At 40.5% G+C, this 15025-nt stretch overlaps 1 protein-coding gene across 1 annotated transcript in view; it reads right to left on the reverse strand.

The window, feature by feature from the left end:
* The window catches only part of TRIM9 (tripartite motif containing 9), a 59222-nt gene that overhangs the window by 20372 nt on the left and 23825 nt on the right, over positions 1–15025 (reverse strand). Inside the window, exons 3-4 of the mRNA XM_015817779.1 lie at positions 12690–12812; positions 2186–2296 (exon numbers count right to left, since the gene is read on the reverse strand). Coding sequence (XP_015673265.1) covers positions 2186–2296; positions 12690–12812 — 234 coding nt within the window. The remainder of the gene's footprint in view (positions 1–2185; positions 2297–12689; positions 12813–15025) is intronic.

Genomic DNA, 15025 nt, shown 5'->3' on the forward strand with positions numbered 1-15025 from the left:
CTTGGAGGTCATCTAGTCCAACCCCCTGCTCAGGCAGGAAACCCTATACCATTTCAGACAAATGGCTGTCCAGTCTCTTCTTAAAAACTTCCAGTGTTGGAGCATTCACCACTTCTGGAGGCAGGTTGTTCCATTGGTTAATTGTTCTAACCAGTGGAACAACCTGCCTCCAGAAGCGGTGAATGCTCCAACACATTTTCAATCTCAGTATGTTCCTGGCTAAGGCTAAGTGAGAATATAAGTTCTCAGTTAGGTACCCCTATTAATGGAATAAATAAATAAATATGAATAGAATAGAGCTGGAAGGGGCCTTGGAGGTCTTCTAGTCCAGCCCCCTGCTCAAGCAGGAGAACCTATACCATTTCAGACAAGTGGCTGTCCAGTCTCTTCTTAAAAACCTTGAGTGATGAAGCACCCACAATGTCTGAAGGCAAGCTGTTCCACTGGTTAATTGTCCTCACTGTTAGGAAATTTCTCCTTAATTCCAGGTTGCTTCTCTCTTTGATCAGTTTCCAACCATTGTTATTATCCCTGCCCTCTGGTGCTTTGGAGAATAATTTAACCCCCTCTTCTTTGTGGCAGCCCCTCAAATACTGGAATACTGCTGCCATGTCACCCTTATTTCTTCTTTTCTCTAGACTAGCCAAACCCAAATCCTGCAACCATATGTTTTAGTCTCCAGGCCTTTGATCATCTTAGTTGCTCTTCTCTGAACTTTTTCCAAAGTCTCAACATTTTTTTTTTGTAGTATGGTGACCAAAATTGGTTGCAGTATTCCAGTTGTGGTCTTACTAGGGTTTTATAAAGCGGTACTAATATTACGTGTGATCTTGATTCTGTTCCTCTGTTTATACAACCCAATGCTTGCTAAGGAGATATAGTTCATTACAATTCCAACATATTTTGGGGTAATGTTTACTCACTGGGGAAAATATTGATTTCACAAAAAAGGGATAAAACTTTAAGAGTCTATTGCTTTAAGACAGTTACTGGAGGACTTGGCTTGAAATCAGTCAGTCAATCAGTAGCTACCATGTATACATGTGGTATAACTTGGTAGATGTGGTATACGTGGTAGAATGACATCTTCATTCACATATACAAAATCATTTAATAGGACTATGGCATAGCTAATTAACCCTGAGGATGTTAGTTTAACCATACATTTTTTTGGGCCAGGGGGATGGGAGTGTAAATGGACTCCCTACAGTCAACCACCTTTTCCTTGCCCATTGTGTCCAAAACTGAGACTAACATCTCTGTGGACATTTTGTTTTTCGCCCTTATCACCAGTCACACAGGGAAAAAAAACTGAACAATGATTGATACACACCCTCATCATGCAAGCGTGCATTTGATTTGAGGGAGCTCATGAATGGGATTGGAAATATCAGTCTCTCAGCATCTTTCGTGTTTTCTGGGAGCTCAGAAAAATTGACAACTCGATTACTGATCAAATCATCCAAAGATAGTCTATTGATCTGCAACACTTCCCAAAGTATTTATATAGAGAGATTTTACTCATTTGCCTAAACTGCAAGGAGGAAAGAACAGGGTGATCCACCAACAAGGAAGTAAAAAAATATAAAAATGCTGACTCTAATTATGCAGTTGAAGCTCTGCTCCTTTTCTGTCATGGCCCCTGCAAAAAGGGACACAGCTTTAATTCTGTCTAATTCTTGACAGAATGTTTTAAATACTAAAAAGACTAAGTAACTTATTTTCTCAAGCCAACTCCATTGTTATTTCTCTTTTCAATGTATTTATCCCTTTAAAGAATTTATGTTCCTGATTCCAACTTCTTGTAAGGTAGATAAATAATCCAGGCAGGGAGATGCAAATATGGATGGAATTGTAATGACTTCCACTGGATTCAATGGGAAATGGATCTAAGTGTTTGGGGAGATGCATTAAAGCTATTTTATCAAAGGACTCTGAATAACATAGCCTTCCCTCCTTTCGTATATTCTTGCCTCAACAAATTTTGAACGAGAGGATCACAGCACAATTCCAATCATGGACTGATTAGTTTCCATTCTATTCCTTAGAAAATTGTTGTGACATCACGGAATGGGCCCTTTTGAAACATCACCACATGTTTCTCAGCTCACGATGGGTGAAGCCATGAGAAGAGCCAATCCATACTTCCCTAACTGGAAAGAAAAAAAGAAAATCAAGCAGTCACCTGCAAGAATCCACTGGGGTCATTCTCTTTGATGACCTCCAGACAGTATTCCATCAGCCCTGTGGTCTGGCGCAGCTTTACTGTGCAGTGAGAGATCTGATCACGTACCACCTGCAATAAAATACAGAAATGATAAAAGTGCATAGACCGGGTAGAGATGCTTTGGCAGATAAGAGCTATGGTTGGAGAATTTGGGGAGAGTGTTCTGGCCAGAAATGCAATGGATCACTTATTCCTCGTTGCCCCTGAGCTGATTTTGCTGGGTCCCTCAAAGTCTGAGAAACCTTAAGGGCTTGGAATTCTAATTCTGGCAAACACCAGGCTATCTGCTTAATTCTAGCCCTACACAAAACCACAACCTCTTCCTCAAGCCATAATATTTGCTAATGTGCTTGGAGGCAACAGTGTGCAATCCTGATGGAATCTGACAGGAGCCTGCTGGCATTCAGAGTATGGGGGTTAACCATCCTGTTGTCAGTGACTCTGTTTTAACAATTGCTTCTCTCATAAACAGAGGAACAAATAAATTGGCTGCATTCTTACTAAGCCATAACAGTGTTTATATGGCTTTGGTTTAACATATGGGGTGAATCTGGCCAATGATAATTTCATCAAAAATGGTTAAATAAATCATAGCTCGGAAAATCTCTCTTTGGAGCGGGAAAGGGCCCTGACATTTCTTCAACCACACTTTCTAGTTTTAGCATTGTCAAAACAAATTTCCAAAGTTGAGACCCTCCAGAGGCCTAGTCAGCAGCTCCAGCCCTGCCTCTATTCCACTGGGCACCACTAATAGAACTGGTATCAGTTATATTTCCTCATAGGCAAGGACATTCAGGGACATTTCCATTGGAGCAAAGGAGAGAGGTTATGCCACCCCTGAAACTATCAGAATCTTGTTTTCCAAACTTTCTGAGCTGTCTCTTTATTGCCAAGGTTCTGTCTTCAGAGGCTGAATATCTGTTGTGCGTCTTTGCTCTTGAAAGGCAAATGTATCAACAACGGCATCAAAAGCTTCTGCTGCATTATGTACAATGGAAACTTGGAGCAGGATTTAAACGAGCATTTTCAGGCTCTGACAATATACAGCATTCATGGTTGGAAAGAAAAAGAGAGGTTTTGAAATTTGACCCTGAATCTGCTCAAGTTCTTCCACCTTCAGTATTATAATCCGAGAGTGGTTTTCTCCAAACATTCCAGAGTGCAAGAAACAGCGGATGATTCAAGATTAGGCCTGCATTTCTCTCCAACCATACCTTCTCTTGCTCTGAAGATGTCCATGGTTGTTTGGGACTAGCAGTGTTATTCTTTGCTCACCCTGAAAAATGTTATTTTTCTAGGTGCTACAATCGCATAAACCACTTGATCATTATGTGCCAACACTTAGAAAAAGCATCAAGGTCAAAATCTTCAAGTAGTCCCATACTTATTTTGATCTGGTTATGACCCCCATCATATTACCTTAGGCCAGCTTCACTGTATATTCTTTTGTGGTGATTTCTGGGGTACATTCTTGAGGGGTGCAGAAGAAGCTGGACACTGTCTTTATTTAAATTCTCCACCAAATATATGAGCAGAAAAATTTGGTGGACAGTATCTACAAATTCCTTCCAAGGAAAAGAAAATGTTCTCAAAGGCACAATTTCTCCTGGAGGGTGACTTGAAAAAAACCCATGGGAAGAATTCTCTCATAATATACCCCTCCCCAGTGGTGGGATTCAAATATGTGAACAACCGGTTCTTTGTGTGGATGCCGCTTCCAGAAGTCCATTCTGGGCCTGGGCAACAAAAAATTAGCTACCGATTCTGCTGAATCGGTGCAAACTGGCTGAATCCCACCACTGCCCCTCCCCCTTCGTATTGAATAGAAATGTGGGAAGCCAGAGAAGCTGTGGGCCATTGGAGCTCCTGAGAGTTGCAATCCACACAACTTAAAGTAGCTGTCTGAAATGGTATAGGGCAGACATGTCAAACTTGTGACGTCACGTGACGTTGTGCAACGTATCGGGACGGTTTTGCCATTGCCGGCAATGGGGTGGGCACGGCTTCTGGATGACGCGTCCGGCCCGCGGGCAGGCAGTTTGACACCCCTGGTATAGGGTTTCCTGTCTGAGCAGAGGGTTGGACTGGATGACCTCCAAGGTCCTTTCCTCCTCCTCCTCCTCCTCCTCCTCATTATTATTATTATGGATCATCTCACAGTCAGCCAGATGTTCAGACTGGATTTGGCATTTTGTCTACCTATCGAGTCCTTACCCAGGACCTGGGATAGGCAGATGTGGATGTTTGATGGTATTACAGATTATTATTATTATTATTATTATTATTATTATTATTATCATTATCATTATCATTATCATTATCATTATCATTATCATTATCATTATCATTATCATTATCATTATCATTATCGCCCTGAGTCCGCGAGGAGAAGGGCGGGATATAAATCCAAATATAATAATAATAATAAATATAATTATCATTATTATTATCATTGCTGTTGTTGAGAAACACTGCTCTAGAATTTCTCTTCTCTTTTAAGAAGTTTCCAAGCAAATACTCTTTCACCAGATTAAAAGAAAATGGGTAGAGAAGATGCAGGAGAAGTTCTTTCCCCAACACTAGTTGTGCTGTTCAGCAGCTAAATAAATAATGGCAATAGGAAACCATATGAACTATTCCAAATATTAAATGGGTCCAATGGCTTAGTTGAAGGGGGGGTTGGACTAGAAGACCTCCAAGGTCCTTTCCAACTCTTATTCTCGAAGGGTCCTGGTCAAACCCAACTTAAGAAAGGAAGCCAGCTACCTCATCAATCCCTTTTCCTTTCCTGTGTGGCTTAGTGGGAGTTTGCTCACATTACTGTTCCTCCTAGCTCTGGAATCAGAAAAGGGAAGGGAGCTACGTCTTATACTGGCTTCGCTTAGGAAGGTAGAAAGACTGGCTGGCGATGCTACAATTTGGGATGGCATTCTGCATTGTAATTTAATTCCACAGTTGACCACTAGAGGGACTCATGTGACATCTTCAATTATGAAGCTCAGGAACATGTGGAAGTCACATTTTTAAGGCTCCCGGGATTAGCTACAGCTTTTCGCTGACCCCATTCTCACAATGTGCATAACCCACTTGGCTGCTAGCCCAATCAAATCTCCTGATTGGCGATTCTAATAGTATACAACCATTTTAATGCGTAAAAAAGAAGAAGAAATAATCATTTTCCAGCTACAAAATCAGTGATAAATCTAACAGGTAGCTTCTCATTGAGTATTTCAATTGAAAAAAAAAAAGGAAAATACAGTGACTTTTTTTGACTTAGTCTCCACTCTATTTCATATCTGATCCGAAAATCATGTCATTGGGTAAGTCCTGTCCTGATCAGGTTTTGATCCTGATTTCCACACTGGTTGCCCAAGCAAAATACAAAATACAGGGTTTTTCACTGCATTCTCCTTTTACTCTGATCTCTTAGAAATATACATGGAAAAAATGTTCTTTTTTACCATCACACTTCTTAGAATGCTGTTCTAGAAAGAAAAGGTGATCTGGAGCGTAACATCATATCTATGTTTTAGGATAAGAAATAATCTATTATCTCCTTATGTTCTTTAAGATGAGCTTCCTTGTTCTCCTCAGATAATGTCATCATTATTCCCTTGTTTACTCAGAGTTCACATTTTCAGAATACCATCGGAGGAATCACCATCTGCTATACATTGCCTCACATGTATGCATCTCAGGGAAATATTTAACAAATTACAGCTATATCTGTATGCTTTTTTAAGCTGTATCTGATGATGATAAGAAACCCCAAATTCAGTGTATCGTGTGAAGACATCCAGGCAACAGAGCATGGTTAAGCAACCCCTGCCTTAGCATGATGGCTGAACAAATTTTCAAAGTCATATGCTATTAGTCTAGCTGGGCCAGATGAGGCAGCATTAGGGAATTCTTCCATTATTAACAGGCACTTAGCATTCATTGGAGAAATGCCAAAGATGGAAAACCTAGTTTTTTTTAAAAAATACATCTCCCATCATCCTTTTTAACAATGTTTATTGATGCGAGCAGTATACTATGAAGCAAAGCAGATGCCAAAGCTGTGGCCATCATCCATCTTCATTTTCCCAGAACGACTCCTAAATCAAAGCACAGAAGCATTCTGGGAGAAAATAAGGCGCCAGGCAATCATAGCCTTGGCTCAGAGCGACACTCTGCTGACTTTCTGAAAAAGAAACAAAGCTGCCCATCTACTGCCTAGTAAACTCCCCTAATAATGGTGCAGTCTTTGGGGGGGGCATTTTATTACTGTATTGGGCCAGGCTATGCATAGCAAGTTGACCTTTGGATGGTTTGCCTGTTGCCAAAGTCACTGTTGTCCTGTGAATGATAATCTGCATGGAAATTTTTCGTGTGACCCAATGAAGGGTCACACGAAAAGGACCATCAAACTTTTAAACTCTTTGACCCAAGTCACTCAATTAGTGCATCCTAAGGTACACACATTATGCAAACATCATCATTTAATCAGCAGTGGGACAGGAGAGCCTTACCTCTAAGCAGCCCTGAATTTATTTTGGATTAAACTTCTTCCCTATCTCTCACACAGATACCTTGACTCAACTAAATTAAAGTGGGATAATTTCCAACATCCACTATAGCCACTTTTCCAAGAAAGGGAGAGAGAGAAAAACAATGGCAGTGGCATCCCAGAACCCACCCCTCACAAATATTAATTAGCTGCAGCAACCTGGCCACGCCCACAGCTGCCTCCCCAGCCAATGCAGAAGGAGCTATGGAGAGAACTCATTGGGATACTCTTGACAGGTAGATTTTGGAAGGCTCTGTGTTTGCAACCGGGTGACTTTTAGTCTTCTTGATATGTGTTGGCAAGAACTACCAATAAGGAAAACTGGCCAAGTTAATGGCTGTCAAGGTTAAGTCTGCTGTCTGAACATTGGCCTGCCTGTATGTAAAGTTTTTTGGAAGCTCTGTCCAGATGCTATCTGAAGGGAAGTGAGCCACCAGTAAGAGGCGATTCTCAGTGATGGCACCTGAACTTTGGAATTATTTCCCCAGCGAAGAGGTTTGCCCTTGTTTTTGCACCATTACAGAAAATACCTTTTCCTCCATAATCTATTAAATAACTTTCTGTAAATTGGTTTTTATGCTGCTTTTATGTCTTTTTATTTGATATTGGCTTGCATCTTGTCAACTTTTTATTGATTGGCTTTTGTTTTAAAATTATAAAGCTACTCAGGAGGCAAGTGATAAATCTTGTAATAAATAAATGCCAAACATGTTATCCACAGCCAATCTGAATGCATCAACAGAATGATAGCAGCCATTTTTGTTTCACCAACCACAGGGCTATTCAACATGTCTATGTACTCTTGAGTTGAATTCAAGTCCTGGTAACTACAGGGACATAACTATGCAATTTTCTTGGCAACAGTATTGAAATAGTTGATCAGTGCTTATTTTCAGGAGCTTTTATTTTCAATTACCCAGACTAGTCTACAGCCCTCCAGCTCCCTTTTAGCCCCACCCCACCCCCCACTCCAATTACCAACCAGATCAGATCCTGTTTAACATGGGAACCCAAACAAGGTTAGCTAAATGTTACCACTTCCTGAGACCAATATAACTGCATATGAAAGTAAATTACTGTTGTGTACATTTTTGCAAAATATCTACATTACTACAAAGAAATGGTCTCTTAGCTCTAAATGTCTTGATGACATTCTAAATTGCTTAAAGAATTGTTCTAATTTATTATGCAAGGCACTGGAGGGCTGTCTGGCAAGGCCTATTACCATATTCCCTAACATGGGAATTCTGGGAACTTGGGAATGGGGAGAGGGATGACAAAACACGCATGATGACATCATGCTAATGTAACAAATTATGTACTTGTGCATAATTATGTTCTTGTGCAGGGCAAATAACACATTGTAACTGCCACATTCATGTGAGATTCCACTGCATGCAAATCATTTTGGCCTCATTGCAGTTTGCTATGGATGCCGCTATATGGGAGTTGCAATCTTAACGCATTGGGACACACATCCACAACATGTTTAATGTAGTTCATTTATTTGTAGCTTAATGTACTGGTGAACCCAGGCATCATGATTTGTAAAATGTATTGTATGATAGCCTGTTGGGTAAACTCATCCAATTGTGCTTTATTCAATAAGAAAAACATAATTTGCCATTTTGGGAGAATACAGACATCAACGACACAGACAAATGTCCTTCTGCATAGCTGCCAAACTCAGACTGCTAAAAGTTTTAAATACCTCTCTCTCCCCCGCCCTCTACTTTATTTCTCTCCACTCCCTGGCAATTCATCTCAGCACTTAACAAGCAAGTGGACCTAAGGTGATCTTCAAAATGTCTGTCTTGGGCATGGAGCTGGAAGGGAGATGATTAATGACTGAATTTCCTGCTAGCTAATTTCACTGAACAGGATTCTGCCTGTCAAGTGGAAGGAGGAAGCTGTGGCATAAACCCAGTTCCCCACAGAAGGACCAAAAACAGCTCTGTATGCGAGCAAGAAAAATGAGTTGATAAATAATTGGAGTTTGTCTTGTCCTCCTCTGTAATTTCTCTCCAGAGCCATTTTGTTTCCATTTGAAAGGCTAGCTACACCTGATCATCGTCAAATATTGGTGCCAGACCAAGAAAATTAAGGCAATATATAAATGGTATGATGTAGTGGCCTAGCGGTGAAGACGTTTGCCTCCCACTTGGAAGGTTGAGAGTTCAATCCGAGGCAGCGGCAGATTTTTCTCTATCAGGGCACAAAGAGAAAATATCTGCTGTGTGAATTCCACATAGGCATCAGGAAGGGCATCTGGCCAGTAAACATTCATCTCCATTCAGTTGTCCTGACTCCACCCCAAATAAAGGGATTAAAGGGTGGTAAAAAGAAAAAAAAATAATGGTAGGACCTATCTGCATGCAAAAGAAGTAGAAATGTAAAGAACGTTGTCTAGAGGCTCAGAACCAATAAAGCAGTGGTTCTCAACCTTTTTAATGCCGCGACCCCCAACCGGTCGTAAGTCGAGGACTAAACTGGTCATAAGTCGAGGACTAAACCAGTCGTAAGTCGAGGACTAAACCGGTCGTAAGTCGAGGACTTTCCCTGCCCGGGAGCACCACGCATGCGTGGTTCCACCCCTGCGCCGGCCGAGGTGTAGCTGGCAAGCGGCAGAGACAGAGCAGGCCGACCACCAGCTGGCCCAGCTCAAGGGAGGTAAGGCACCCGCCGGAAAAGGGGAAAAAAGATGGCGGACAGCATTGCTTGGCGACCCCCGTGAAATGGCCGATCGACCCCAAATGGGGTCGCGACCCATAGGTTGAGAACCACTGCAATAAAGGTTCCCAAAAAAGTTTGGAAAGAAAAACCTTGATCATGTTTAGGTGGTACTGAAGTTGTCTTGCCCTTAGTAATGTTAATGGGAACATCACTGACCTCCTGAGTTTTGACAATAGTTTGAAAAGATTTAATTGCCAAAATAAGTCTTCATTTTACAATTTGTAAATGATCAAGATGAGTTCTCAAAAGGCTAAAATATGTATGTCAGTCTTGTCTTCTCTAACTGGGACCCCTTCAGGTGGGTTGGGCTGCAGCACCTTCATCCATGTTGATGAATGTTTCTGCAAGATGTTATATGAGGGGAGATTGATCCAAAGGGTTGAATGTTTTATTTACATAACTGAATTCTTTCCAGCAGTAAAATATCTGAATCCTCAATAATTTTATATCTAATAAACAACAAACAAATGGGATAAAGAACCAAAGGGAGGGACTTGATGTTTGTTGACAATGTGTGATTGTTGAGTTAATTAATGGTTTTTCCTTCAGCATTTATGTCCAAGGCATTTAAGAAACCACAAAGCTCATTATCAGCTTTGCAGAATTAACTGTTTCTTTCTCTCACTCTCCTGTTATAGTAGACTCAGAGAAATATTCCACCCCATCTATTTCCCTGATCTGAGTAAGACCCACTAAACCAAAGAATATCATAATTTATGCACTGGCAATGTTCACACAAGACACTTTCCAATAATTAATTAAATGTATGTTTATTTAATTTTCTGAATTCACACAAAAGACTGAACCACAAATTAACCACATAGGCTGTGTTTGCCAAACACACTGAACTAATATTGTGGTCGGCTAATAAGTGGTTCAGATGTCATAGCAGAAGAGCCATTAAAGGCAGCAAAAATGTTGGTCTGCCTTCACATGTTGTGAGAAGGCAGAAGCTGTCTCACAGAACACTGTTATCACCGATTATTGAATAAACCACAATTGGCTCAGTCTGAACAACATGTTAAAGATAAGTTAAGATTATGAAAACACTGGCTGGATTCCCACACTAAACCACAAACTAACAGTCTCTCATGTTGTGGGAACTCAGATTCTGTAGCCTGTAAACCATGATTTAATTCTTTCTATGAATCCAGAGAAGTCTAACCTTAACCCTTCCCCTATATACTGCTTAAAAGGAAGAATATGGGTGACTCGTGTTCTTCCTTTTGAACATAAACATGGGCAACATGGGCCAGTGGAACAGCTTGCCTTCAGAAGTTGTGGGTGCTCCATCACTGGAGGCTTTTAAGAAGAGACTGGACAGTCATTTGTCTGAAATGGTATAAGGTGTCCTGCTTGAACAGGGGGTTGGACTAGAAGACCTCCAAGGTCCCTTCCAACTATGTTATTCTGTAATTCTGACACTGCTCTATAAAAAGCAATGATGGAACGAGGGACATACATTTAAGGAATCCTAAATACTGTGACTGAAATGTCTCTGCATGCAAAGAAAGGAGACCCAGAATCTCTTGGTTATTTTTTTTCCCTGTTGAACAAAAGCCATCCGGGTCAACTGGATGAAAAAGACCTCAGCGCTTTTTTAAATGCTGGGGGGGGGGAACTATAATACCACTGACTCAATGCAGAGAAGCTTTCTAGGGTTGCCTACTTGTCTTCCAATCTGCTATTAAACATCTTGCAAATCCTTGTTTCTCCACAAGCAATTCTCTTTCCACCAGTTCTCTTAGGCAGCCACAAACCTAAAAGAGAGTCATAATGTTTTCACAGCAAATATATATTGTGGCCAACTGGTTGTCTTCCCCTTTCAGGTTTACTCCTCTGGGTTTATCTGTTGCTGCCTCCCTCCATCCCTCCATCTTAGGAGGTCTCTATGGCAACAGCTGCCATGGCAAATATGCAGGCCCTCCCTCACACGGACTCATGCAGCCCACTACTAATTCATTTCAGCTCCCACATTAGTCTGAGTGCTGCATAGCTATAAGGATCCTCGCTTCTTCCCTGGTGGATTCAGAGGTGCTTGGGAGGCAGGGTGAAGCTGGACCAAAGCACTCTAACTAAAGCATTAAACCAAGGAGTAAGAGGAAATCAATATAGCTTTGCATGCTTCAGAGAGGATTTGGAAGAAGCCTTTGGACCGCACAAGATAAACGTAGCATCTTTCTGCTATTCATTAAACAAAACTCGAAAAAAGGTGCATTTCTTTTTTAAAAAATGTAGTAACATTAAATAGATTCCTGATGCAGAAGTGTGAGAAAAGGCAAGATTTTTTTTAAAATGGATTTGAAGTTGTTCCAATCATTTTGAAACATATGCAGCCCTAGAGATTAGTGAGGAGGTTGGTTTGTGCTTCCCTAAAAGCAAATTTGTGTTTGCAGTTCACCCATACATTCTGTATCTCCTCTCATATATAACTACTTGCAATATTCTTAGCCTAATGCCAAAGATTCCTATTGGCACACCTAACACTCATCTATAGTAGATGCATACAATGTGTTTACTAATAATTATTGAACCAATATTTGCTCAATAACAAATTTTCTGGCTGTGGAAGATAACCATAAATTCATCACATAAGCTGTAATGGACTAGTTTGTACTTTAATGTGTTCTCTGAACTTTGTGGCTGCTCTAAGACATCATATATATTTATTTGGTTTTGATTTAGTGTATTGTGCAAACCATCTAATTGAGTTTTGTTACCAATAAATATAGCATGGCTTAGCATGATGTATGAGTCCCAAAATGCTGTCTGAATGATTGATGGACTGATTGATTATGTGCCTTCAAGTCAGTGTAGACTCTTAGCAATCAGTAGATAGATTTTTCTTCATGAGTATAAAATGTCTGCAGGGAAGGAAATATTTATGCAAGGAACAGGAAATGAAGCAATCATTCCTATTGGAAAAGAGGTTAGAACAAAGGCTTTTTTTGGGGGGGGGGTCAAGTTTCCTACTGAGCCAGTAGCTTTAGCAGCATATCTTGGCCATTTTCAATAGGACTAGCTGAGATTTATTCATCCTTACACTGCAACAGTGTCTCAAGGTGCCTGGCTTAACATACCTGGCACCTTACATGGACACAGGCATTTTTCTAGCCATGTCCACCAATCGCTTCCACCCAAGAACAGTTCGTTGCTTAAATTTCACTACCCCAGACTAACCTTCAGTTTGTGCTCATGTTCTTTGTTGACCCGTGACAACAGCTGGGCTTTCCGTCTATTGAGAGCATCAATAAGCGCATCACACTGGGCAACCAGGCACGCTTCAAACTCCACGCTGTTCTCCTGCAGTCAAAATAAAATACTCATCAGTCAAAGCAATGGGAAGGACTAAAAGCAGCTGACTTGTTGGATTTGCCATCACAAGAGACTGATGTCACACTTTCCTGCAACAACCTCTTGAGATTTTCAGCATCATTGGGTTTGTTTGTTTTTTAAAATACTCTGGGCTCTTTGTTCTTTTCAGACTGCTTCTAGGAGCCATTCTGGCTGGGTTCACATGCTATGTCAGGCTAAGTTAGATGGTTTCTGGTTCAATGTGTTGCATGAAACCAGACAATAGGTTGAATTAATGATGATTCAGTGTATTGTGTAAATACAGGGGCTTTTCTTGCACTACACAGCAAGCTCAGCCTAACTCTATCTACAGGTAATTAATTGGTGCTAGACAGTCCTGGAGTGAGATGGCTGCTCTAATCATATTACAGTCATCTTTGTTGCGATGGAACCATTATCATTTCCTTCATGTATGCATGCGTGTGTTGGTATACACACATATATGCAATCAGCATGGGCTGATGATATTTGGACTCAGTCTCATCTCTTTTCTGTCTTTGCTTCATTCCTATAGATGTTTTTGGGGCTAGTGGTGAAGGGAGTTGGTGGAAGGAAAAAGAAATGCTTACAGCAAGTTATGCTCTTATCTCTTTCTCTCTGCTTGCCTATCTTCAAAAATACATGGAAGAAGTTGGATAATGGAGTTATGGAACTATTAATTCCTCAATAATGGAATTAAACAACGGGCCTTGGATGGATTATAGACAACCCCATAACTTACCCTGGTGATTTGGGAGAGGAGATGAAACCCACTCCTTGGCTCAGAAATAACTGTGTTTTTCAATTCACATACCAGCTTTTAAATGATATATTTAAATATATCATGCAAATGGAACCAATCAGTGGCTGCCAAAGACACATCCTAATCACGAAGACAGTTTCCATTATCTTTGCAGGCACTAGTTGGTCAATGTATGTACAGTCAACAGAACACCTCCATATTTTTTTACTTGGGAAAGTAACTTCCAGATAAAAATCATTTTCGGGTAAAATAATATAAATAAAGATTCACATAAGATTTTAAAGATATTTAAAGCTTATTTGAAGCATGAGGCAAGATAGGAAAGACTGAGAAACTGATATTGAATCACATATACAGGTAGTCCTCAACTTGTGACCACAATTGAGCCCAACATTTCTGTTCCTAAGTGAGACATTTGTTAAGTGAATTTTGCCCCATTTTACAACCTTTTAACAGTTGTTAAGTGAATCAATGCAGTTACATTAGTGACACGGTTGTTAAATGAATCTGGCTTCCCTATCGATTTTGCTAGTCAGAAGACCCCAGGACAGTGCAACCGTCATAAAAATGAGTCAGTTGCCAAGAGTCTGAATTTTGATCACGTGAGCACGGGGATGCTGCAATGGTCATAAGTGTGAAAAATGATCATAAGTCCCTTTTTTCACTGCAGTTCTAACTTTGAATGGTCACGAAACAAACTGCTATAGGTCAAGGACTACCTGTACATGTTTAGCATTTCCATCTTACAATGTTTTAAAAGCTGTTATTCCAAACAGAGAGTGGGGTTTTTTTTCCACTTTATAATATTTACTTTAAAAATAATATTTCCCAAAGAACCTTGCAGAATCAGATGTGAGGCTCCAAGTTACCCAAAGAGTCTCTGAGAACGTTTGCAGAAGGAAAGTTCAGAATATTGTTCTCCCAAGTCCAAATGCATATTCGTATTCTCAGACTGAAAGTTCATAGGATAAAATTCTGATTTGGGCAGAATTTGGTTCTTCCGAGCCAGCAGTAGCCCTACTATTCTAATTTGGCTCACATAGAAATTCTCCTAAAACTTGAGACATTCCTGGAAATTGAAAGCCCTGACTGAAGCTTTTATGTCTCTATCTAGCAATGATCACTCTCTTAAGGGAAAATCACAAGTCTCAGAATGGATGAGTCCCATGGCACATGGACAAAGTGAAGGACAGGAGAAGCAGCTCATGGAGGAATGTGCCTCCACTGAACTGAATAAAGAAGGAGTGTGCTCATGGGGGAGGCAGCCACAAAAAAAGAGGGAATGATTTGGCCACAGAGTTGAAGTGACTTGATGGATTAGATTCCTGCTCACTCAAAATGATGGAGGGAGGAGGCAGTATCCCTAAAGAGCCAAGACAAATTGTCTATGCCACCGAAATTTAAATTGATTCTGACTGAA

The sequence above is a fragment of the Protobothrops mucrosquamatus genome, unplaced genomic scaffold (assembly GCF_001527695.2).
Source record: "Protobothrops mucrosquamatus isolate PMUCROS unplaced genomic scaffold, P.Mucros_1.0 scaffold637, whole genome shotgun sequence".
Classification (NCBI taxonomy): domain Eukaryota; kingdom Metazoa; phylum Chordata; class Lepidosauria; order Squamata; family Viperidae; genus Protobothrops; species Protobothrops mucrosquamatus.